This window comes from Delphinus delphis, chromosome 2, assembly GCF_949987515.2.
Source record: "Delphinus delphis chromosome 2, mDelDel1.2, whole genome shotgun sequence".
NCBI classification, from domain to species: Eukaryota; Metazoa; Chordata; class Mammalia; order Artiodactyla; family Delphinidae; genus Delphinus; species Delphinus delphis.
Genome location: NC_082684.1, coordinates 137995917 through 138022172, shown reverse-complemented (window position 1 = coordinate 138022172; position 26256 = coordinate 137995917). Strand labels below are relative to the sequence as shown.

The following is a 26256-nucleotide window of genomic DNA, read 5'->3' as shown; positions in this document are numbered from 1 at the left end:
ATGAATGCGCTTCTCCTGTCTGCCTGGTTCAACCACTTACGGATCCTCCAGATCCTGGTCAACTCCGGGGCCAAGATCCACTGTAAGAACAAGGTAAGGCGTCAGCTGGCAGCCCACTTGCCCGCTCTCTACCTCCTGCTGCACAGGGCTGCCCCCACCTCTGCTGCCTGTCCCCATCACTGCCCCCTCTGTCCCCTCATGTGCCTCTGCCTGCCCCAGCTTGCCTCGACCCTCTGAGAAGCGTCCTGAACCCCCACCTGAGCTCAGCCTTGTGAAGCTGGGACCCTCACTACTTCCACTGGGGCTGGGAAAAGGGCCTGGGGACGCCTCTTTCATCAGCATTGAAAGCCCCTGGCTTCTGATCCCCCTACTCTTTACCACTCTGTGATGTTGAGACAGTCCCCAGTCCTCTGGCCAGCCTCTTGTTCACAAAGGGGAATTAAAGAAACACCCTCAGAAGATTAAATGAGAAGGAGGTAGGGCCTTCTCCCTCCCACGGGGCCCCGGCTCCCTTGCGGTCAGTATGGCCAGGTAGAAGGAGCAAAGCACCATTTACCAAACTCTGGGACCTTGGGCAAATTATTTTACCACCCTGAGCCTCACTTTTCCCATTTGGAAATAAGAGTGCTAGTACCCATCTCTGAGCTGAGGCAGAAGTAATTGCAGTGCTGTGTCTAAAGTACCTGGCCCAGTGCCTGGCACGTTAGCGACCCTGGCAGTCCCCTATTGCTCACTGGTGTGTGCTATGGTTTGAGGGAGGAGAGCCCCAGGGAGTCAAGAGTGCCCAGAATCCCTGAACTGGTGTCTCAACTTTTAGGGGGTTGGTGGCCCTTAGAAAATGCAAACATTTCTGGGCCAAATACCTTCAGCCAGGAGTTCTCAACCTTGGTCCTTAGAGAGACAGAATTTGGGGATCCATGAACTTTGAAGGGAAAACAAGGACCTTTTTTTTTTTTAAACTGCCCTCTGCTTAAAATTTTAGCATTTCTTTCCATGATGAATGCAGGTAGAATTAATATACCTGTGACATTGTCTCTAAGACAAAATGTAGCTCTTTTCATATCACATTACAGTTTTTGCAGTTATCTCAAAATACTGTTTACGCTCATCATTACTTTGAAATCATGGCGGTAGTTATTAGACCTTTCACTAGATCTTGTTGTTTAATGGATCAATAAAGCATATATGCTACTAGATAAAAAATTTGGGTTTTAATATTTTGATAATTCTATTTCAATATCATTGTTTTTCTTTTCTGGTAGGCAGAATACTGTCCGCCCCAAGATGTCCATATCCCTATCCCTAGAACCTGTGAACTCTAGAACCTAACAAGGCAAAAGGAATTTTTCTGATGTGATTAAGTTAAGGACCTTGAGATGGGGAGACTATTCTGGATTATCCACATGTGCCCACATGTCCTTTTAGGGGAAAGAAGGAGGGAGGCAGGAGAGTCAGAGAAGGAGATGTCATTGAAGGAAGCAGAGGTTGGAGTAATGTGACCCACAAGCCAAGGAATGCAGGTAGCCTCTAGAAGCTGGAAAGGCCAGGAAATGGATTCTCCTAGAAACTCCAGAAGAGAAGCAGCCCTCCCAGCCCATTTTAGACTTTTGACCTCCAGAACTGTAAGATAATAGATGGGTGTTCACCAGACACCAAAAAGGACCATGGCACACAGGAGGTCTGCCCTATACCATTGTTAGGATCTTGTTGGCAGTGGTAGAAATGTCTGACAGCTCTCAGTGAAGGATACCCCTAGGCTATGGGCCACAGGATCCAAGCCCAGAGTGTGGAATCCAAGCCCAGTTTCAAGCTGAGGGCCCTCCTGTCCAGTCCTGCCTGTCTGGCTTAGCCTTAGAGAGAGTCTCAGTGGTCTTGCAGAATCCAGTAGCTGTTGCGATGAAATTTGCTGTCAACACAGAATGAGCCTCAGTGTTCTAGAATGAGGGAGGTGAGGTCTTAAGTGTGTGTGGAGGGCAGGGCTCTGAGTAATGGATCTTCTAGTTAAGCAGGTCCACTCCATATTAGTTTTCTGTTTTTGGTAACAAACCACTCTAAAATGTAGTGGCTTAAAGTAACATTGATTTATGATTTTTCATATTATCATTGGCTGGTCAGTTCCTCCGGCCTTGCCTGGGCTCACTTATGAGGACACAGTCAGCACATGTCTGGGGCCTCTGCAGGAAGAGGGAACGTCACAGATGGTGTGGCCAGTGTCTCCAGGTGGTAGCTGACATTCATGGAGACTTCCTTCTGTGACAGCCCCAGGACATCAAAAGAGCAAGAGTAGAAGTAGCAAGGTTTCTTGAGATATTATTTCTACCGCATTCTACTGGTCAAAGCCCATCACAGGGTCAGCCTCGTTTCAGGGGGAGGAAAATATTGGATTCCTCCTCTTGATGTGAAGAGTAGCACAGTCCTGTTGCTTGATCTTGGGACAGTTTCTCAGTCCATCCTGTTTTTCATGACCTTGCCACTTTTGAAGAGTACTGGTCAAGTATTTTGTAGAATATCCTTCAATTTGGTTTTGTCTGATGTTTTTCTCATGATTAGATTGGGGTTATGGAATTTGGGGAAGAAGACCCCACAGGTCAAATGCCCTTCTCATTACCTCCTATCAGGGGGCATGTGATACCATTGTGATTCGTCACCGGTGATGGTCTCTTGATCCAGTTCTGACACCAATTCCGATGTGTGTTTTTTCCAGATCACCAAGCAGTTAACTCAGTTCCCCGTGGACACTGACCGGGAGTCCACAAATTTAACTCACTTCTGACACTACTTGGAGATAGTGTCAGATTCTGCCGGTTAAGGGTTCAGTCCTACAAGACTGCCCACGCTTTGGATGTCAATCACAAGCCCAGGTGGTTGCCTAGCTATATAATTGCCTGTAAATCAGAAGTTCCCACGACCCCCTCCCCAGGTTCGGTTAATTGCTAGAGCGGCTCTCAGAACTCAGGTAACCGGTTTACTTACTATATTTCTGGTTTATTACGAAGGATATTAAGGATATGAATCATCAATGGCCAGATGAAGAGATGCATAGGGCAAGGTCCTGAACGCAGGTGCTTGTGTCCCCACGGAGTTTGGGACCCGGCACATGGATGTGATCTGATTCACCAACCTGGAAGTTCTCCAAGCCCTGTCCTTTTGGGGTTTTAATGGAGGCTTCATTACATAGACTTGATAGATTAAATTCTCAGCCCTTGGTCATTGACTGAACCTCCATCCCCTCTCCTCTCCTCAGAGGTGAGGAGGTGGGACTGGAAGTTCCAACCCTCTAATCACTGTTGGTTCCCCTGGCAACCAGCCCCCATCCTTTATTTACTTAGGGGCTTCAAGTCACCTCGTTAACATCATAAAAGACACCTTTATCACTGTTACCATTTAGGAGATTCCTAGGGTTTTAGGAGCTCTGTGCCAGGAGCCAGGACAAAGACCGAATATATATTTCTTATTATAAATCATAATATCAAGCTTGATCACTTGGTTAAAGTGGTGTCGGCCAGGTTTCTCCACTGGAATGTTAGCATTTTTCCCTTTCCATACTCTATTGTTAGAAACTCTTTGTCGTTTTAATTTGCATTTCAATAATGACTAATGATGTCATATATTTTTTCATGTGCTTATTTGTCATACCATATATCTTCTTTGGTGTGCAGATTATTTTTTAATTGGGGTAATTTCTTATTGATGAGTTTTTAGAGTTCTTTGTAGATTTTGGATGTATTTCAAAATAAATTGCAGACATCAATGTATTTCCCTCTAAATATGTCAGCATGCATATCATTAACTAGAGTTCAAATTCTTTGTATACAATGAAATACAAGCTGAGTCTTTTTTTTTTTTTTTTTGCGGTACACACTGTTTTTTTTTTTTTTTTTTTTGTGGTCTCACTGTTGTGGCCTCTCCCGTTGCGGAGCACAGGGTCCAGACGCGCAGGCTCAGCGGCCATGGCTCACGGGCCTAGCCGCTCTGCGGCGTGTGGGATCTTCCCGGACCGGGGCATGAACCCGTGTCCCCTGCGTCGGCAGGCGGACTCTCAACCACTGCACCACCAGGGAAGCCCAAGCTGAGTCTTTAAAAAAGAATTTATTTATTTATTTATTTTTTATTTGGTTACACCAGGTCTTAGTTGTGGCTTGCGGGCTCCTTAGTTGCAGCTCCAGGGCTCCTCATTTTAGCTGCAGCTTGCCAGCTCCTTAGTTGTGGCATGTGAACTCTTAGTTGCGGCGTGCATGTGGGATCTAGCTCCCTGACCAGGGATGGAATCTAGGCCCCCTGCATTGGGAGTGTGGAGTCTTATCCACTACACCACCAGGGAAGTCCCTACACACTGAAATTTGACAAGTGCTACTCCTCTGTAACCCAAACCACTGTCAAGATGTAGAAGACTGTTCCATTGATTTTTATGACCCATTGATGGTTACAATCTATTTGGAAAAGTACTCCAAATAATCTAGCTGTAATGCAAGGCCAGGGTAGAAGCTCTGGACTATAAACATAGGATTTGCAAACCTCCCTCACTTAAATATTGCTTCTGGGGCTAAGAGACCTTAAGTAAAGCAAAGCACAATAAGCCTGTATTATCCTAACTTGACCTATGAGGAAATGGGCGCTCAGAGAGGTATAGGTAACTTGCCGAAGACCCCAGAGCTGATAAATGCTGGAGCTGGGATTTGAACTCTGGCATCCTGAGTCCCACCAGCCCCCGTGAGGCTAAGTGGGTCCTGTGGATGTCCCAGGGGCCTATCCCCATTTTCAGTGTGGTTTCCTTTGGAAAGCTGTTCTGATCCCAAACACTCATTGTCTGGGAGACAGACAGTGTGTGAGCAAGGCCTCCCTTCGCAGACTGCAGGGACCACCCTGGGCTTGTTTCCAGGACAGCCTGACCTTACTGCACTGCGCAGCCCAAAAAGGCCATGTGCCAGTGCTGGCGTTCATAACAGAGGACCTGGAGGATGTGGCCCTGGACCACGCTGACAAGGTGAGTGTGGCCTCAAGGCTGTGTGTCCTTCCCATCGGGCTTGGGATTCCTGGGGCCTCTCCTGTACATTCCTTGAGTGCATCCCTTGAGCCATGGGTAGTGCAGACTGGACCCCACCTCAGGGAGTTGCTGGTCTAGAAGGGGCATTAGGCACAAATGAGCAGGACGCCAGCAGCACATAGTCAGTTCCCTCAGAGAGACTCTGATATGGACTAGACAGGTTAGAGAAGGGAGACAGTGCTTTCTGCTTCCTGGAGGAGGTGGAATTTGGTAAATGAATAGATTTCATCAGTAAGATTAGAAAGCAAGGGGCATTCCAGATGGAGGAGAGACAATTGCTAGAGCTTTAGAGGAAAAGGGCTTTTGGTGTGTGAGTTCAGATGGGTTAGAATCTTGGGAATGAAGGCCTGAGAGGTTGTTAGGGGCCTTCATGGAGATCTCAACTCCCAGCCTCAGGAATGGGTCGTTTATTCAGGAGCCACAGGGGGATTTCAGTGGGGGAGGGACCCACCAAGTGGGGTCTTGTTGGGAAGATGGTCTGGGCTTTCCAGGCAGGGTATATAAGGCAAGGTGGGGGAGAGTGTCTGGAGCACTGCAAGCCCAGTGTGGTTGGGAAACTGAGGCCAGGTGGGCAGGGCGAGGAAGATTCACTTTCTTCTCCTCCCCCGCCAGCTGGGAAGGACAGCATTTCATCGGGCTGCAGAGCACGGGCAGCTGGATTCTCTGGACTTCCTTGTGGGCTCTGGCTGTGACCACAGTGTCAAAGACAAGGTACTGTAACCATGGGTCCCAGGGGGAGGGCCGGGCTCTGGGCTCCTGACCGGGGTGGTCACGGGCAGCTCACCTGTGTCTACTGCCAACTGCAGCGTGCTAGAGGGGCTGGTGGCCCAAAGACCAGCGTGTGTCTGATGCTCATGCAGCAGGCATTTTTTGAGCACACACTATGGGCCAGCCGTGTGCTATGTGTGAAGAGCACAAAGATGCCCAGGACACAGTTTCTTAATCAAGGAATTCAACCACAATCCTAGGAAAGAGCTGTGAGCCAATGTGGGGAGCCAGGATGGCAAATCTGATTGGTTGGTAGTGATGCCTGGAGTGGGTTTGAGCGGGGCTGTGATTCCACTGGGCATGTCTGTTGCTGGGGGGAATGGGGAGGAGTTGGGGGACGATAGCCACATGCCTGCTGGTTATTTGCTTTCTATGTGTTTTAGTAATCTACTATGATTATGGCAAAAGTAGGATGAGACCGCTGAGGAGGGAGCAGTTCATTCAGGGTGGAGAGCTTATAAGCAGGAATTCACCTATCTGAGAATAGATGAGGGGTTGGGACCCAAGGGGACTACCCTACAAATGACTTGTATCAATGGACCATTGCGAATCATTAGGCAAATGTGTTGCAGCAAATTCTAAACAGTGCTTCCAACAAAGGGAAGAATTCCACTGTTAATTTTCTGATTAATATGCTTGGCTAGGATACAAGGAGTTCTGTTTACAAAGCTAGTGACAGAGCTCACAGACCAATGAATCACAGGATCTTAGATCAAGGGCCAGTTCAACCTTCTCGTTTTACAGATGTGGAAGCTGAGGCCCAGAGAAGGGGATACTGTAGCCAAGGTCACACAGCAAGACAAAGGTCGAGCTGGGTTTGGAGCCAGCATCCTGATGCCCCCCTGTGCTCCTCCTTCATCAGGCTGCCTCCTGCGGCCCTGAGCCCTGAGGGTCTGCACCAAATCTGTCCACCCACACTCAGCCTTTCAGGATGAAAAGGCTAAGTCAGGTTCTGAGATTCAGATCAGGCTGATTTCCTTCATTTCAGAAACATGGGCAGAGCAGGTTGTGCTCTGTGCCAGGCCCTGAGCCAGGAAGTGGGAGTACGGACCAGGGTAAAGAATGACCCTCGCCAGGACACATCTACCCAGGAGGCAAAAAAAAAAAAAAAAAAAAAAAAATGATGTACTCAGGGCCCCAAGAGAGCAGAAGCACCAAACTAGAAAGCAAGAAAAGTTCAGCTTTGGTGAACTCACCCAGAATCTTGCAATCAGAAATGCTAGGAAGAAGGTTTTAAAATTATATGTCCCTGTTAAGTGTTGTATTTTCCAATGAGGAATGTTTTCATTTTGAATTTCATTTGGGGAGAGGGCACAGTACGCTTTTCAAGGCTTTGGGCCACTGAAGGCCTGACTCGTGCTAGGACCCGCCAGCCCGTGTAGGGGGACAGACCTGTCAGAACAGATGACAACATACCTCACGCTGCAGGTGCTGTGGTAGGGAGGCATTGAGAGCCCGGAGAGAGTGATTAATTCCTCCGGAAATGTCAAGGAGAGGCTGACAGGGCCCCACAGAGGTGGAGAGGCTGGATGTCCCCACGGGTGGAGGGGAGAGGCCAGGCCCAAGGCCAAGGCCTCCTTCCACCCAGCCCCCTGTCCTGCCTGGGCAGAGTGTGAGGACCCTGGGCAGGGGGTCCATGCCATCTGCAGCTTCAAAGGGTAGGAAGTAGATATTTATAATCCAGAAGGAAGAGGGAAGCCCTGCCCTGTTTCCACAGCTCTGCTAACTGGGGCACGTGCCAAACCGCAATGTTCACACACTTCCTCCCGGTCTCTTTGAACACAGAGACTTCAGGCTGTGGCTACACTGCCCACAGCCTGACCCTTGCCTGCTGTGGCGAGCCGGCCACGGAGCGGGTGGGAGAAGAGCCGAAAAAAGCTGTTGAGGGGATTTTTTAAACTTAATTTTATTTATTAATATAATATAATGATGATCATAAAGGAAATGTAGATGTTTCCTCCTTGACCCTGTAAGATAGTTATAGCTGTTAATGTGTGTGTGTTTATCTATCATGGGGGCAGGGTATGTTTTTATCTACTTTAAGTACTGCTTTGGCTTCTGTATGTGTTCACATCCTCATTGGGCCCTTTATAGATATCTGTGCCTAAACACACAGGGAAGGTACTGAGACAGGCCAGGGCAGAGGAAAGCACTGGTTCAGCTCGATCGTCCCCATGGCCTTCTGGGCATGATGCATGGCTAAAGCTGGGTCCTCCCTTCTGGGTGCTTTTGTGGGTCCCTCCAGGGTCCTTGTCCTGGTCCCCCATCTGTGGTTCCTCCGTAGGGACATACCTTTTCTCGGGCTGGCCACGTCCAGCTGCCTCTTCTTCCCTGGGGCCCCTTACCCTCCTGCAGCAAGTTCCCTTTAAAGACGATCCCAAATAGGCTGCCCTCTGTGGGACCACTTCCAACACAAAGAACACTGTGCCCTTTGCCCGCCCAGTGGAGCCACCTCTCTTGGCTCTGTCACTGCCGCCTTTAGACTTCTCAAGGGTGAGGCTGCTCCCAATCCTCTGGTTCTCGAGTTCCAGGAGACACAGGTCAAGCTCTCCATCACATTATGTATTATCATTGAACAAATATCTACTGAGTGTCTGTCACGTGCCCAGGCCCTATTCTAGGCACTTGGGGAAATTTCAGAGAACAAAATGGACAAAAATCCTTGCCCTTGTGATGCTTATTTCCAACCAATGAAAAACAAGCATAGTATACAAGTGGATTGTAGAGGGTGTTAGGTGGTCAGTGCTATGGGGGAACAGGAAAAGTGGAGCAGGGTAAGGGGATCAGGAGAACAGGAGGTGGGAGTTGTGGTTTTCAGTATTGTGGTCACGGTGGGCTGCACTATTCAATGAGAAGCTGACATCTTGAGCAAAGGCGCAGGAGGCGAGCGATTGGGCTGTGTGGCTGCTGGGCACAGCCTGAGCACAAGGAGAGTCTCTGGGGCTGTAGCCTGAGCAGAGAGAGGGGATGCATCTGGGGTCACTGAGTTGGGACTGGCTTTAGACTGGAGCATGGAAAAATAGGGATTTAAAAAAAATTTTTTTTAAAGTAATATGTCCGTCTTAAAGTGTACGAAAAGAGACCAGAACTTGGCCCTTGAAAGTGCCCCTGGTTTTTGGTAGTTTTTGGCACAGTTCTCAGAGCAGGGTGGCATTGGCCCAGCGTGCAGGGCTGCAGCTCGTCACCAACTTGCTCTATAACCCTGGACATGTCTCCCCTCTCTGGATCTTAGCTCCAGCGTGTCCCCAGGGCCTGCAAGGGTCTATGATTCCACTGACCCCTCAGGAGCCCTTCTCCCTGCAAGAGGGGAACACAGCCCTTCACCCGGCCGCCCGCTGGGGCCACCTGGCCGTGCTGCAGCGGCTCATGGACGTCAGGCTGGACCTGGAGGAGAGGAATGCGGTGAGTCACCACCTGGAGGATACAGAGATGTGTGACACTGGCTTGCCCCCTGCCTTCCAGGAGCCCGCAGCCCGTGGTGCAGCCTGGTTTCCCCTGGTAGGGGCTCTGAAGCCAGGAGCGAGGACGTGTTCTCAAACAGCCCATGAGGAAAAGATGAGCAGCAGCACAAAACTCCAGGCTCGGAGGGGCACCGGGCCTGAGGGATCACGGAGCAGTCATACGCACAGTGTGCGTTCAAAGAAGGGAGAAGTCACTGTGGCCAGGATGGAGTAGGAGGGAATAGACAGAGCGGGGATGAGGCGGCTTGGAGGGCAAGGAGAACACGAGCAGAGCTGTGGCAGAGGGAGTGAATGCACCATATGCCCCTCAAGGTGAGAATCAGGGGCGGGGCTCAGGGAACCACAGATCACCAGGTCATGTCTGCACTAGCAGGGAGGGGAGAGCTCAAAGAGCCCTGGAGCCCTGGCAGTAGGGGTGTCCTACGGTCTTGGGCTCTGGCCTCAGCCTCCTGCCAGCCTCACACCGCTCCCCTGTGTTTCAGGAAGGTCTGACTGCCCTGCACGCAGCTGCTGAAGGGATCCACCCCGACTGTGTGCAACTCCTCCTCGGGGCCGGGAGTAGCGCGAACGCCCTCACCCAGGTAGCCGGGCCTCCTCACGACTGGTGTGTGCCCTCGGCTGCCTGCAGAGACGTGACTGTGTCAACTGTAGGAGCCATGATGATTCCTGAACATTGTGTGAACAAGGCTGTGAGGGAACAGGCTCAGCTGTTGAGCTCTGCGACTTTGGGCAAGTTACTTAATCTCTCCGAGCCTCGTTTCTCAACTATAAATTGGAGGTGATATATACTTACTATTTTATATTGCTATGAAGGCTAAATACCTAGCATATTGCCTGGGACATAATAGGAGCTCAGTACCCATTAGTGTCTTATTGCTGGGCACATGACAGTTCACAAAGCCCTTTCATAACTATTACCTCAGAAAAATTCCCCCCATTTTACAGATGAGAGAGGTTCAGTGACTTTCCCAGGTCACAAGTTGGTAAGAAGCAAAGCTGAGTCTGAAAAGCCTATTCCCCTGACTCCAGAGTTCATGGCCTGAAACATTTGCCTTGCCCAGCGGGGGTAGGGGTGGGGTGTCCGCAACATGAGGCCCACACCGCAATTAGAGCTGGAGCCTGGGTGTGACTCTGGGACAGGCCTCTTTCTCCCTTACCATTGCACTCTATGAGTTGGCCATTAGAAATCCTCTGTGTCCTTGAAAAGGGGGTTGTGGCCTTTCTTTAGGTAGGAGGTTGGTGTTTTTGTTTTGTTTTGCTTTTTATTTTTAGATCAGTGACAAATACTCTTTCTTGGCTGGTTGAACAGCTGCAGAGTCTGGAATTCTCTTTTTCTAAATTTCAATAATGTAGCAAAAATAATATTGATAGTGAATAATATAAATAATAGCAAAAATAGTTTAAAAACAGAGGAATGAAAATGATATGCTAAAAATATTTAACACAAAAGAAGGCAGTCAAGGGGAAACAGAACAAAAAAAAACAAGAGACATTCAGAAAAAAAATAGCAAAGGGAATTCCCTGGTGGTTCAGTGGTTAGGACTTTGCACTTTCACTGCCGAGTCGGGGAACTAAGATTGACAAGCTGCGCAGCTCAGCCGGAAAAAAAAAAAAAAAAGAAAAGAAAAATCAAAATGGCAAATGTAAATATAATAATAATATAAATCGTAAATTCCCTTAAATGTGAATAATGCTTTATAAACCACAAAACATTTAATTTGCTCCCCTGGAAGGTGTGGAGACTACTACCCCAGGGACATAGCGGGGGACATTACAGCCAAGAGGGGGAAAGTAGCTGTCCCAGGGCACCAGCCGTGTCCTTCTGTTGCTGGTGAATTTAAGGTTCTTTCTTCATTGCAAAAGAATTTGGAGACGAAGTGATAGGTAAGAATCAGATTTATTTAGAGAGAAACACACTCCACAGACAGAGTGTGGACTATCTCGGAAGGCAAGAGGCAAGAGGCTTCGAAATATGGCGTGGTTAGTTTTTATGGACTGGGTAATTTCATAGGCTAATGAGTGGGAGGATTATTCCAACTATTTTGAGGAAGGGGCGGGGATTTCCAGAAATTGGGCCACTGCCCACTTTCTGGCCTTTTACGGTTAGCCTCAGAACTGTCATGGCGCTGGTGGGGGTGTCATTTAGCATGCTAAGGTATTACAGTGAGCATGTAATGAGGCTCAAGGTCTACTGGAGGTCGAATCTTCTGCCATGTTGGACCTAGTTGGTTCTCATTAGTTTTCATCATGTACTGTGGCTATGTCATTCTTTTTTTTTTTTTTTTTTTTTTTTTTTTGCTGTACGTGGGCCTCTCACTGTTGTGGCCTCTCCCGTTGCGGAGCGCAGGCTCCGGACGCGCAGGCTCAGGGGCCATGGCTCACGGGCCCAGCCACTCCGCGGCATGCGGGATCCTCCCGGACCGGGGCACGAACCCGTGTCCCCTGCATCGGCAGGCGGACTCTCAACCACTGCGCCACCAGGGAAGCCCATATGTCATTCTTTTAAAGGTTGTGCCCTGCCCCCTTCACTCCTGTTTCATTTCCATCAGCAAGGTGTTGCTCCTTAGTCAGAAAGGCCCTTTCTCTGTGCCCAGCACTAGGCACTGGGAGGGGGCACAGACAGGTCATGCCATGGCCACCTCCCCAACAGTAACAGCACAGGAGCTTAGAGACTCAGGGGGTTAGATCCAGCTGGTGGTCGTTGGTGGCTTGGAGCTGCCCACCTCACTGGCTCTTGTGCTCCAGCCTTGACTTGAGGTTTCTGGCAGAGGCCACGGTCTATTCTGACACTCCCACCTCTGGCAGTGTCGTGCAGCAGGGTCTCTGAGGAGGGGGCAAACCCAAAGTGATTGCATTTCCCACGGGGAGGTGGATGGATTCCCACCCACCCTGTAAACTTGCTCAGACTCGACTTTGGGAGGGTGACCAACTCATCCTGGTCTGCCCATACTGTCCTGATTTTAAAACAGAAAGTCTCGCATCCAGGGAACCTTCAGTCCCAGGCAATCTGGGACAGTTGGTTACCTAGTGGGTCCTGCCTGAGATGAAGTCTCATCCAGAAGGAAGCCCTCCCTCTGGCCCTGCCAGGCTCCTCTGTGGATGTGCTTAGACCAGCTCCAGCTGGACAGTACATGCTGGGTGGGATTTGCCCTGTACAGGTAAATCTTATTGGTCCCCCTCCTTGAAAACCATCTCCTCAGCATCTATACTCCATGTGTCTTTACTGGCTAAGGAACTGTGAAGGCTTTGGCCTTTGTTCCAGAGTCTGTGATGGGAGGTGAGGAAAATCCTGAGACCATAGTGAACTCCTTTTACTAGTCACCAGGCCTGGGCAAGTCATTGATTTCTCCTGCCTCAGGGTTTAATGGGGATAATAGTCCCATGGGGGTTGTGAGCTGTGAATGGGATAATGAATCTCAAAGTGCTTTGTAAACCCTGCTGTGAGGGGTCCTTAGGCTGCTGCATTGATGCCTGTTTCCCTCTAGAAAAAACAGAGCTGCTTCCACTACGCAGCCCTCGGTGGCTCTGAGGACATGGCCTGGGCCCTCGTCCATGCAGGAGGAAGCACTAACGTGGCTGATCACGTACGTGTGGGGCCTGGATGGAAGGTGGGGAGGCAGGGGATACACTGCCGAGTCTCCCAGGACCTCACTTCTCAACATAGAAATGGAGAACAGATTAGTGGTGGCGGGGGGCTAGGGGTGGGGGCGTGGGGCAGAGAAGGGAGGAGGGTGTGGTTATAAAAGGACTACACAAGGGACCCTTATGGTGATGGAACTGTGCTGCATCTTGACTATGTAAGGGATACATGAACATACACGTGTGATAAAATTACATAGAACACACATGTATACAAATGACTACAAGTGAAACTGGGGACATCTGAGTAAGATGGTGGGTATTATCAATGTCAGTGTTCTGGTTGGGATATTGTACTGTGGCTTTGTAAGGTGTTACCATTGGAGTGGGGAGAACAGAGCAGACGGGTGTTGAGGGTGGGAAGAAGGCTTTTCACCAGATACCTTTTGTTCTTTCTGGTTCTTTAGGTTTCTATAAATAAAATGTAAACCAATGAAAAGCAGTACTTGCTCTCTTTCCACTCCCCTTTCCTACCACATTCCCACAGACCTATTTCCAGGACGATGGAGGCCATATCCAGCCTCCTTGGTTATTTTATCTCCGTGGCCTGCTGCTTCCTGGAGAGCCACCATTAGAGCTCTGATAAGTTTCCTAGCTCATCTGCGTTGTGCACTTGAGCCAGTTTCCAGAGTCTGCCCATTCACTCTCACAGGAGACCTTCTTTTGGCCTGATTTTGATTTCACAGTTATCTAGCAATGATCTAAGGACACTGCTGAAATTCTGTGGTAGTTTTACCTTGGTTTTTAAATTTTTTTCTAGATGTGTTTCAGAATACTTTTTGTCATTTATTGCTGCTTGGGTTTGGGATTACATGAAGCCTGTAAATAATATAAGAGAAAATGGTCATCTTTGTAATATTTTATTTTTTCACTACAAACATGTCTCGCCATTTCTTTATGTCTTCTTTTGAATCCCTCGGTGATGTTCTATGGTTTTTGTTTGCCTTTGTAATAGCCATTTCCAATTATACTCTTCATAGGTACTTTATATATTTTGACCATCATTGCAAATAGACTATCTTTTTAAAATATGTCGTTTCTTGTGGGCATTCAATACAGGAATGCTACTGACTTTGGTATTTTTATCTTCTATATGATTTTCATTGATTTTGCTAGAGGTTTTTTTTTTTTTTTGGTGGGGGTATAATAACTATTTTGACCTGTGTAGATATACAGTCACGTTGCCTACAAGTAATCGTATAGTTTAAATCTTCTTTTCCAATATCCATAAACTGTTTTTTTCTGGCCTAAACTAGTAATGGCAGTCATGGGCATTTTTGTTGTATGTGTGCGTGTTCTGTTCTGTCACCTTTAGGTACTCAACATGTGAGGGTGTTTTTCCACAGTAAGCATAGATCTATCCCATTGATTTTTCTGGCTTTGTACTGTTCTACTAGATGTGTGTCACCATACACCTAGACAGAAGGTTGCTGTGGCAGTATCTCCACTTTGTCATGTAGTCAGTGCTCACAGGGAACCACTGGAGATGGAGTCCTCCAGCCTTGAGTGAGGCCTTGGGTGAATGTTGGGTTTGGGTGAGACCTCTGTTCTGGTCCTGGCTGGCTCTCTCATTCATTCATCTCATACATAAATAGTGGTTGAGCACCTACCTAGATGCCGGGGGTAGAAAGTCCAGTAACACAGGGTCTCTATTAGTTACGTGTCCTTGGGTGTGTCATGTAAGTTTTATGAACTTATTAAGTGTTCTCATTTGTAAGGTGAAAGTACGAATAAGAATACCATTCCTATATACTTGCTAGGTTCATGTGTGGAGTAAATGAGATAGCAGAGAATCTTAAGGTGCTGTTGCTGGAAGGGACCTCAGCAAGCATCACTTGCCAGATGAAGATGACTTGCCCAAAGTCACGTAGTGAGTTCCTGGCATGGCAAGCTCTCAAACTTGGGATTTCAGGCTCCCGCCCACCATGAGGATCGATTGTGGCCCAAGGGATTCAGGCTGTGGGCTGTAAATTCCTCAGGCCACTCATGTCATCCGAGAAGTGAGAAGGTCCAAACTCAGAAGCACTATCTATACAGTAAGTCCCCTACACATGAACCAGTTCCGTTCCGAGAGCACATTTTAAGTCCAGTTTGTTCATAAGTCCAACAAAGTTTGCCTAGATACCCAACTAACACAATTGGCTATATAGTACTGTACTGTAATATGTTTATAATACTTTTCACACAAATAATACATAAAAAACAAACACACAAAATAAAACATTTTAAATCTTACAGTACAGTACCTTGAAAAGTACAGTAGTACAGTACAACAGCTGGCATACAGGGGCTGGCACTGAGTGGACAGGCAAGAAGAGTCACTGACTGGAGGGGGGAGAGGAGGTGGGAGATGGTAGAGCTGAAGGATCGTCAGCAATAAGAGACGGAGGGCAAGCTGCAATTTCACTCATGCCTGACTTTGACGGCAGAGGTTCTGGTTCCTTGCTGGATTCAATTCTATCTACCCTCTTTAAAAAATGATTCAGTGATGTCTGGGTAGTAGCTCTTTTTTTCTCATCATAGATGACATAGCAGTACTGGGTTGCATTCTGAACGGCTGCTGCAACTTTCGTGTACCTTTCTGTGTTCGGGTCCTGTGCCTCAAAAACTAACTGTGGGGCTTCCCCGGTGGCGCAGTGGTTGAGAGTCCGCCTGCCGATACAGGGGACGCGGGTTCGTGCCCCGGCTGGGAAGATCCCACATGCCGTGGAGCGGCTGGGCCTGTGAGCCATGGCCGCTGAGCCTGCACGTCCGGAGCCTGTGCTCCGCAATGGGAGAGGCCACAACAGTGAGAGGCCCGCGTACCGAAAAAAAAAAAAAAAAAAAAGATACAAGTTGTCAAATGAAAAAAAAAAAAACAACTGACAGTGCCTCCTCAAATGAAGAAAATTCCCTTGCCATTTCCTGCGTCGTGAATCACTTCGTTTCTTCAGTTACCTCTTCTTCCTCTTGTGTCTCTTTGTCCTTTCTCTGAGCCTCCAGTTCCATCAGGTCTTCATCAGTAAGCTCCTCGTGTTGCACAGCAACAGTACTGTACAGTAAAGTACACAAAAGCACGACTAGTAGAGGATGCACGCATGTGACAATGTACGCCAGACATGTGAATTAATTTATGTGATCGGACACGCGCACGCATGCTCGCATCTTTGAAAGTTCGCAACTTGAAGGTTCGTACGTAGGGAACTTACTGTACTCCTCCCAACTCCCATCTTCTAGCACCAGCCTGCAGCTGGGCAGTCCTGGGAGGGACCCATCAACTGATCTGTGCCTCTCCACCGCCCCCAGCAGGTGCCTCTCCTGTGCACATCACCGTGAGGCACAACTTCCCCATCCTGGTGCAGCTCCTTATCGACACCGGCAGTGACCTGGACGCCGTTGACAATGTAAGTGGCTGCAGAAACCATCTGGGCCCCATGGAGCCTCTGGGCACCCTCCCAGGTTAGCAGGGCTTAACTGTGGTCTACTAGCCTGGCCCAGAATTGAGGAATCGCTCTTTCAGCTTGTCAAAAGTTGTTTGAATATTTGTTGAAGGTAGCATTATTTTATCAACCATTCCTCTATTTTGAACATTTGAGTATTTCCAAGTTTCTGTCATGATGTATAGAACACTGTGGTAAACATTTTGCTACATGCAACCTTTTCCTTTCATTGATTTTTTTTTTCCCCCCTTAGGGAAAATTCCCAGGGCAGGGGTGACTGGGTTAATCTTGTATAACAAGAGGCCTCTGAGTCCTGAAGTTGTGATCAATCAGGAGCGTTTTAAAATCCCCATCCCCACAATCCACCCCCCAACCATACAATCCTCAGGGCCGCCACACACAACCACTAGTGGTGGAAAGCAATTTGACAGAATATAACATATACCTTTGAAATGGTCAGTATTTGCATGTCTGAGAATTGAGCCTCAAGAAATATATTAAGAGCTCATGTACCAAGATATTTGTTGTAGCAGTCTATCAGTTTTCATTTCAAAAAGGGCCCCAAATACTTAATAAGAGAGAAGTGCTCGGTTAAATTATGGTATAGGCATAGATAGGCTCTTATGGAGTTATATAAAAATGGTGTTTATAGAGTTTATAATATGCAGGAAGTTATACAGATGCAAAATGTATATACAGGATGATCTCAAATATGTAAAACCATAAAACTAAAAACATTCTGCCTTAAAGAAAATACTAGAAGAAATGTACTAGGACTGTTAACAAAGGTTGACTTAGGTGGGATAGCGAGTGGTATTTTTTCTTTGTTCTTTCTACTTTTTTGTTATTTACTGAGTTTGCTGAGTATTATGTTTATGATTAAATCCAGTTTACCCTCCCACATAACTTCTTTTTTTTATATAAATTTATTTTATTATTTTTATTTTTGACTGCGTTGGGTCTTCGTTGATGCATGTGGGCTTTTCTCTGGTTGTGCCAAGCGGGAGCTACTCTTCGTTGTGGTGCGCAGGCTTCTCATTGCGGTGGCTTCTCTTGTTGGGAGCATGGGCTCTAGGCACCTGGGCTTCAGTAGTTGCGGCTCATGGGCTCTAGAGCACAGGCTCAGTAGTTGTGGCACATGGGCTTAGTTGCTCTGCAGCATGTGGGATCTTCCTGGACCAGGGCTCAAACCTGTCTGTGTCTCCTACATTGGCAGGTGGATTCTTAACCAGTGCGCCACCGGGGAAGCCCCACATAACTTCTTAGAGAAACTCTGTTAAGGCCCAGTTGGGAGTGTACCCACCTTGGTCCTGTCCTGGCTTTGAGCCACAGACCATCTCTACATGCTTTTCTGCTCTCCGTCCTCTTGGCTTCTTTTCCAGAGGCAGTAGACACCCCTCACCTTGCCGCCGAGCACGCCTGGCAGGACATAGTGGGTATTCTCCTCATTGCTGGGGTTAACTTAAACCTGAGAGATAAGGTACCTCTGCTCACAACCAGCCTCCCTTGCAAGCTTTCATGACTCCCTCTTTGCCAGAGATCCTGATGCAAATGCCTCCTGCTCCCAGAATGTTCAAGGCTTCCCATCTGTTATATATCAGCTCAAAGGCAACCTCCTCCAGGAAGCCTTCCTGCCCCTCCATCACCTTCCCCTGTGTCCTCTGAGGTCCCTTAGCACTTGGCCCACCCCTCTCCTGGTCCTTGCCTGTGATATGTTTGTCTTCTGTTTCATGGCCCACATCAGACTTTGAGCTCCTTGAGTCATCTGCTGGGGAGAGGGGAAGAGAGCTAGAGGAATAGCATGTCACCACCTCACAACTCCATACGTGTGAAACAGGGTTGGGGGAAGCTTCCTGGGTCACGGTGCTTCTGGGGTGGCCACCTCCTCAGGTGGCCAGAAGTTTGAGAAGAGCTGAAGGCTTAGTATGAGGCTGAAGAGGTCACAGGCTCATGAGGGGAAGGGCCCTTGCACATGTGGCCCAGCCCTTGGGATGGTGTGGGAAAGAGATGGGGGCAGGGAACAGGCCCTGAGGCTGGACCTGGGAAGGGCTTCCGGCTTCCTGGGAGGGAAGCTGGGGCCCGGGGCAGCTGGCCAAGCTTGAAGAGGAGCTTCCCATCTCCCCGCAGGTCCCTGGAGGTGGTGGAGGCCAGCACTCTGCCAGAGGCCTGGAGCAAAGGGCTGGAAACCTGAGGGGAGGCAGCAAACTTGACACAGGAGTCCAAGCCCCTTCTCTGGGTTCTGGTTTCATCTGAGACATGAGGCTGGTAACATCTATCTCACAGGTGACCTTGAAGACTTATGCAGGCTGAGTTTTATAAGCTTTAAGTCCTCCTATTCTAGAAGAACACAAGAGGTGGTTGCTGGAATTATTGCCTTATTCTACCTGTGACTTTTCCACACCCAGAATTACTGCCAGAAAACCCTTCTGCTCTCCAGTGTAGACTGCTGGAAACCACTTTCTTTGGGTAGGAGTGTCTGTAGTCAGTGCTAGAGGCCACCCTATACCCTCTTATAGGAACTCTGGATTCCCTTCTCCCTTCTTACCCGCAGCAAGGAAAAACCACCTTGCCAGTGGCCACCCACATCAACCATGTCAGCCTGGTGGAAATGATCATAAAAGCCGATTGCTTCTACAGATGGGAGAAGGTATTGAGACCCGGTGCTTGGTCTCTCCATGTTGGAAAGGGAGTGGCCATGGCTTCAGGTGGAGTTGGTTTTGAACCCCAGCCCTGACCAATTCAGGGGCCCCTCAGTTTCCAAGCGAGTGATAATCCCTGCCTTACCTAACACTAGGGTTCTTTGAGGGCATCCAGAGATGGGTGAACACCCAAACCACAGTGAAATAAGGCTGACTGAGGTCCGTGCCAGTGTGGAGATACTAGTAGACCCTGCTGCAGCTCCTGGTTGATGGATGAATGCATTCATGCATGAATAAAGAAATGGCAAATTGTTTCCAGCTCACTGTCAACTCCAGGTGATTGGAATTGTGGCTTGGGGTGTTCTATTCAGGCAACTTTCTGAGCCCAGAAGGAAAGTGTGCTGCGATTGATTAGTGATATCTGCTGTGGATTTGGGAAAGAGGAGTGGCAGTTGTAAGGTCCTGCATTTACAGCTCCATGTCAGCAAATGGGGGTGGGTTGAGAGATTTTTTGTTGTCCTTAATGGTTGCTTTTATACACAGAAAATAAATTTTTGCATTTATTTCAGTTTTAGAAATTAATACTAAATTGTTTACAAAATTTAAATCCTACTTTTCCTCAAACTTTTAAATTTATTTTTACAATCTTATTATTATATTTATACAACTAGTAAATTTTAAACAGTCACTTTCAAGGAAGCCTTTTGATTAAAGTTTGGTCCCATGTTTAAGCTTAGTTAAACTACCTTAAAGATTTTAAACTGAAAGAATAAATTTAATGTAATAGGTTTTCTTTTCAAGCACTTCAAATGCTTCCTAAATTCTTAAATTATCCCATTAAATCCAATAAATTAAACCTATAAAGTGAATCTCGAATATCATAAACATTCTGATATTGTTTACAAATTTAGTAAATTTCTCTTAACACTTCTCAAAAAAATCACTGTCCAGAAATCAATCAATTGATAAATTTCCATAGGAATCATAAGATTTTCTCTTTCACTGACGTGCTGGATTCTCGTAAATATTACAACCCCTTTACATACAACAGATTACTCCTAAATATTAATACCAACGGTTTGATGAACTGATTCATCTCTATGCTTAATTTTAAACCACCTCAGGCTTTAAAAGTTTTCAACACTAAGGCAGTGGTGCAGTTAGAATCACAAATCCCTCCTTCCTACCCCTAGACCAATTCAATCAGAATCTAAGGGATAAGGGCCAAGCTTCTGTGGTTCTTAAAGCTCCCAGATGATCCCAATGTAAGATGCAGTTGAGAACACAGCTCGAAAGAAACAGTTTTTACCACCCAAGGAGAGAGCCAAGCTCCCAGGTCGTCACCTCCCAGGTGACTGGCCAGACACAGTTAACCAGGATGTAAGATTCAGAGCTGCAGATGCTAGAACTCACCTGACCTTTTTTTTTTTCACACACACACACTGTATTTTATTTTTACAAGAGATAAATAAACTGACACCAAGCATTGTAAATGGATGACCACAACAAAAGCAAAAATGATTGCAATTAATAAACACGAAACACACTCATACTATGTCATAATATTGACATTCCGTCCAGTAATCCTCCACTGTAACAGTTGCTTTACTTTGCAGTGGTCACCTGAGCTTTTTAACAACTAGAAATCTGCATCCACATCCTTTCGAGGGCCTTTTGTGGCTTTTTTTTTTTTAATTTTTGAATTTTATTTATTTATTTTTTATACAGCAGGTTTTTTTTTTTAACATCTTTATTGGAGTATAACTGCTTTACAATGGTGTGCTAGTTTCTGCTTTATAACAAAGTGAATCAGTTATACATACACATATGTTCCCACCTCTCTTCCCTCTCGCGTCTCCCTCCCTCCCACCCTCCCTATCCCACCCCTCTAGGTGGTCACAAAGCACCGAGCTGATCTCCCTGTGCTATGTGGCTGCTTCCCACTAGCTATCTACCTTATGTTTGGTAGTGTATATATGTCCATGCCACTCTTTCCCTTTGTCACAGCTTACCCTTCCCCCCCCCATATCCTCAAGTCCATTCTCTAGTAGGTCTGTGTCTTTATTCCTGTTTTACCCCTAGGTTCTTCATGACATTTTTTTTTCTTAAATTCCATATATATGTGTCAGCATATGGTATTTGTCTTTCTCTTTCTGACTTACCTCACTCTGTATGACAAGACTCTAGGTCCATCCACCTCATTACAAATAGCTCAATTTCGTTTCTTTTTATGGCTGAGTAATACTTCTGTGGGTTTAACTTAAGTTATTACATAATTTTTGGTAACCTCTCATTTTATCACCTGCTTTGCATAGAAAGAATTCTGTAATCCAGACCTTCTCTACTTGTTGTCATTTGGCAAGTTTAGTTCGTGCCTGATTCTTGGCTTGCCTGGTTTTAGCCACAGCTGCTGAGTCATTCTACTGACACTCGTGCTATATGAACACAAAGAAAAGAGAGAAATGGGAAGGCTTCCTGGAAGAGGTGGCACCCAGGTGGTCTTTTGACTGTGGCAATGGGATTGAGAGACAGGGAGGTGAGAAAAGGAATTCTGGATGAAGAAACAGTGTAAGCAACTCAGTTTCCAACACTCAAAGCAAGGCACAGAGTCAGAAACCAGAGTAATGGACACTATGCCTCAGGCCTGTGATGACACCAGTTCTGTGTCCAGGCTCACGAGGGACAGCCTGGCAGGGATTTCCCCCAGACAGCTGCTGCACTTCTGGGATCTGCCCCACAGGACCAGCTGTCATGCAGGGACCTCTGTGACCCCTCTGGGAAGAGCTTGACCTTTAAGCAGGACCATCGGCAGGAAATACATCAGCTCCGCTCTGTGCTGTGGTGACTGGCCTCCAGGTACCTGCAGCCCCACGAGTGGAAGAAGCTGGCGTATTGCTGGGAGTTCACCGAGGCCCACGTCCACGCCATTGAGCAACAGTGGACAGGTACCACCTTGCCTTGGTGCCCCAGAGCAACCGGGTGGAGGGGTGGGGGCACGTGGGGTGTGTTCAGTTTTCTGTGCTTCTGGGGGAAAAGCCTTAGCAAGCCACACGCCACTTCCAACACATCACGTGCTCTTCCCCTCTCCAGGTCTTTACACAGACTGGGCCCTCTGCCCCTCCCTCCACATTGACCTGTGAACTTCACATTCTTCACGAATCAGCTTGAGCTGAAACCCATCATTCACACATGAAACTAAAGGTGCTCCCTGTAAAAAGGAGAGGAGCTGTTGTTGCCACTATTATTTAACATCTATTTGGAAATTCGGGCCCTGGTATTAAGGCATGAGACAGAAATAGAAATTGAGTGTAAATACTGGAAAGGAAGAGAGAGATTTATTAATTTCAGATGAGATACACACACACACACACACACACACACACACACACACACACACAGGAAGTCCAGAAGAATCAACGGAAAAACTCTTAGAATAAAATAATTCAATGAAATGGCTAAACATGATTAAATACACGAACACCATAGTATTCCTCTGTACCATCAATAAGTGGGCAAAATATATAGAGGTATATATATGTAAAAAAATATATATGTAAAAATGTATATTTTAAATATATTAAAAATTTTTTTAAAAAAAATATAATATATATTAAAAATGTATGTAAAAATATACTCCATTTACAATAGTGTGTGTTTCTAAGAAGAAATATGAATGACATATGAGTAAGACAATACAAATTATTTGAACTATAAAAGAAGACTTGGGTAAGTAGAATGACATTCTGTATTTCCAGCTAAAAGAAGTGTCATATAGATATTGATTTTCCCCGTATTAAAGCTTTGATCCAATTTTAATCAAATCAAAATAGGAGGTTTTTGAAACTTGACTAAAGGATTCTACAGTTCGTCTGAAAGAAGAAACAGGGAATATATAAATGAATATTCTGGAGGAAAAAAGCGAAGAGGGTCTAACTCAACCAGACTCAATGTTAGAAAGCTAGAATATTTAACACAGAGATACCTGACAGAAACATAGGCAAATCAGGTAGTGGAATAGAGTGGGGAGTCCACAAGTGAACTCTATTACCCATGCGGATTTCATAGACGATAAAGGAGCACTGGTAAATTACAGGGCTGGGGACAAGGGGTAGTGAATAAACGGGTCAAATGAAACTGCTACATCACGAGCAGCACCAGGAGGAAGTGCCTGCTGGGGGCCCACGGACACCAGAACATCAGGGACGCAGTGGCTGACTGACTTGGACCTGATGGCTGTGCCCCCATGGCTGAGCCAGCCCATCTGTCCCTAGCTGGGAGAGCTGCCCTGGTCACAGTTGAATAACAAGCTAACCCCACCACCAGCACTGAAGAGCATGGGCACTTATTTTCCAAACATTGTAATCACCTGGGAAGGCTTAACACTGATCTGTTGCCTAGGCCACACCCAGACTCAAGTACTAGGAATCTCAGAACCGGGAGGGGGACCCAGGTGTCAGTGTTTGCTAAAGCCTCCCAGGTGTCTCCAGTGAGCACTTATGGCTGAGAACCACTGGTTCGGGGGAAAGAACAGGGCCGCTAGCTTGCAAGTCACAGGTTATTGTGAGCCGCCAGAGAGATGAACTGTACAGTCGTGTGTGCATCGTGGTACCACAGTGAATGCCAATTCTTTCTCTCTTCCCAGTGACACCAATAGGATAGATGGTGGATGCTCAGGGGAAAGCCTGGCACTGGGGAGATCCAGGTGTCCCTGACACGAAACTCCACCCCCATCCCATCTGAGGCTGCTCCTCCCCTTCCTCCCATGCCCTCCCCATATATGGGCTGAGTTCTGCTAGCGCTTAGAGGAGGGTCTGATGTTCTGGTGGCGGTAAGGGGTGTGCTCAGGCCTGGCTCTGGTAAGGCAGGCGGGGTTGGCGCCTTCTCTCTCTCTCTCTTTCTCCCCTCGTGATACTCAGGCACCGAGAGCTACCGGGAGCACGGGCACTGGTCACAGCCAGTGAGAACCCCAGCAGAGTGCTCTTCAAAGGCCTCGTCGCCATTGGCAGGAGGGACCTGGCTGGTAAGTGTCCCCCCGCCCGCCTGCTGCTCAGGGCAGCCCCGGGTGCGAGTCAGAGTTGCATGGCCCCGCTGGAATGCAGCAGGGCCCTCCAAGGCTGCTCAGACCACGGCGCTGTGGTGCTGGCTCTGAACCTTTCAGATTGATGGTCCTAGCCCTGCCTCCTCCTGGAACCCAGACGGAGCCTTGGGCAACTCACAGTACCTCCTGGCCCCAGTCTCCCCATCTGTGCCGTGAGGGTGACCCAGACGATCCCTATCACCTTCACAGCCCCAACGCCACTGAAGCTACAATCTCTTCCTATCCAGCTCTCTATACTACATTGATTTGTTTTTTTCTCCAGTTTGGAGTAGGGTGGGAACAGGCTGCAGGCTTGTTTTTCACAAACATTAAGACCTATGGGCCAAAACTGGCTTAAGATGAGTTGAACCAGTAAGATCTGGTCAAATAAAATTTCTGAGGCCGTCACAACCTATTTGAGTCTGTCAATCCCAAAAGCGTTTTTTTGGGATTTGCGATTCAGGGCACCATGTAGAACCATCAGGTAAGCGGAGTAACAGGTTCTAGTAATGATCCCTCATTAAAAACAAAATTGGCTCATGATGAAAAAGGCTTAAACTCTGTAACCTCCATTGCCATGGTGCATTACAGGGCAACCACAGGATGGGGTACTAGGCAGCCATCCATAGTAATGAAGGTACATCAGTCACTTGGCAACAAGGAAAAGCGTCGATAGCACGTTATCAAGGAGCAAGAGGAAAGTCCCCTGTGTGGTCGATCTCCCCCAGCTGCCACACACAAGGTGAGAAAACAGTCACTTCAGAGGGGAGGAATTAGGGATGACTTGGTTCTTCTTCCAGCATGTTCTTAAATACTACTCTGCATCTTCTTTTAACACAAACTCTTGCAGGCAATTAAAACATCAAACTAGCCTTGTGAGGCAGCGCTCAGGCAACAAGAGGCAACAGGATTCTTGTCTTTGGCAGAAAGCATCAGGAAGAAAGCAAACGATGACTCTAGCACCCCACGGAGGTGCACAGCCATGTAACTGGAGGGACTGGACATTCAGGAGCATGGAACCTCAGAGTGGGGGGCCACTGAACAGAGGAGGACCACCGTTTAAGGGCTTAAAAAGCAATTACTGTAAACAGACTTCCAGCTGCTTCCACTGAAACCCATATTAGGACCAGCAGGCAAGTGTTTGTGATCTTTTTCATGGAGGCCTGTCTCAGGTTTTGCAGGTAATCCCTTCCCAGAGGTATCGTCGTTTGCAGCTCTCAGTTTACTTTCATCTCCTGCATCTCACTGGAGCCTCACAGCAGCCCTCTGTGGTGCAAGGGATGTCTTTTCAGAGAGGACTCTGGGCACAGGGTGGATAAGCAGCTCATCAGGTGGTGAGGTCAGGGGCCAAACTGAGCATTCCTGTCTCCCCAACCTGGTGAAGGGCTCCATCCATCCCTTATGAGAAGGACCACCCTTAATTCAATCCCTGACTTTTATGAATGCTGTGCTTACTCCACAACTGTTTCTATTCTCAGCTTATTTGTACATTTTGACAGTTCCAGGAGGCACACACTCGCATTTTTTCCCTCTTTTTCAAAATACCTTTTAAAGTTTTAAACTCTTAATTTTAAAATCATTTCAGACTTACGAAAAAGCTGCAGAAATAGTTCAAAGAATTTCCAAATACTCTTAACTCAGCTTCCCCAAATGTTAACATCTTACATAACCAGGAAATTAACACTGCTAGGATACTAATTTTTTTTTAAACCTTTTTGTTTTTTAGATGTTGGGGGTAGGAGTTTATTAATTAATTTTTGCTGTGTTGGGTCTTTGTTTCTGTGCGAGGGCTTTCTCTAGTTGTGGCAAGTGGGGGCCACTCTTCATCGCGGTGCGCGGGCCTCTCACTATTGCGGCCTCTCTTGTTGCGGAGCACAGGCTCCAGACGCGCAGGCTCAGTAGTTGTGGTTCACGGGCCTAGTTGCTCTGCGGCATGTGGGATCTTCCCAGACCAGGGCTCGAACCCGTGTCCCCTGCAGTAGCAGGCAGATTCTCAACCACTGCACCACCAGGGAAGCCTGCTAGGATACTATTAACTCACCTTCACACCTTATTCAAATTTTGTCATTTGAGCCTGGAAGTTCTGCCTGAAAGCTGTTTCTGTCTAATGTGAGCTCTCCTGCATGTGGCACAGCTGGCTGTGGCCAGTTTCGGAGCCCATATCTTAGAAAAGCTCCCCACAAAGTTAGCCTTTGGGCCTGCGTCCTGG

At 47.4% G+C, this 26256-nt stretch overlaps 1 protein-coding gene across 1 annotated transcript; it reads left to right on the top strand.

Moving 5' to 3' along the window:
* Positions 1-25161, top strand: ANKDD1A (ankyrin repeat and death domain containing 1A). The gene is given in 13 exon segments (XM_060002893.2): positions 1-93; positions 4880-4984; positions 5657-5755; positions 9101-9214; positions 9756-9854; positions 12759-12861; positions 16201-16295; positions 17716-17811; positions 18883-18978; positions 21711-21915; positions 23887-23916; positions 23919-23990; positions 24974-25161. Coding segments are annotated over 13 exon segments (1269 nt in total). The 3' UTR covers positions 25036-25161.
* The last annotated feature ends 1095 nt before the right edge of the window (positions 25162-26256 follow it).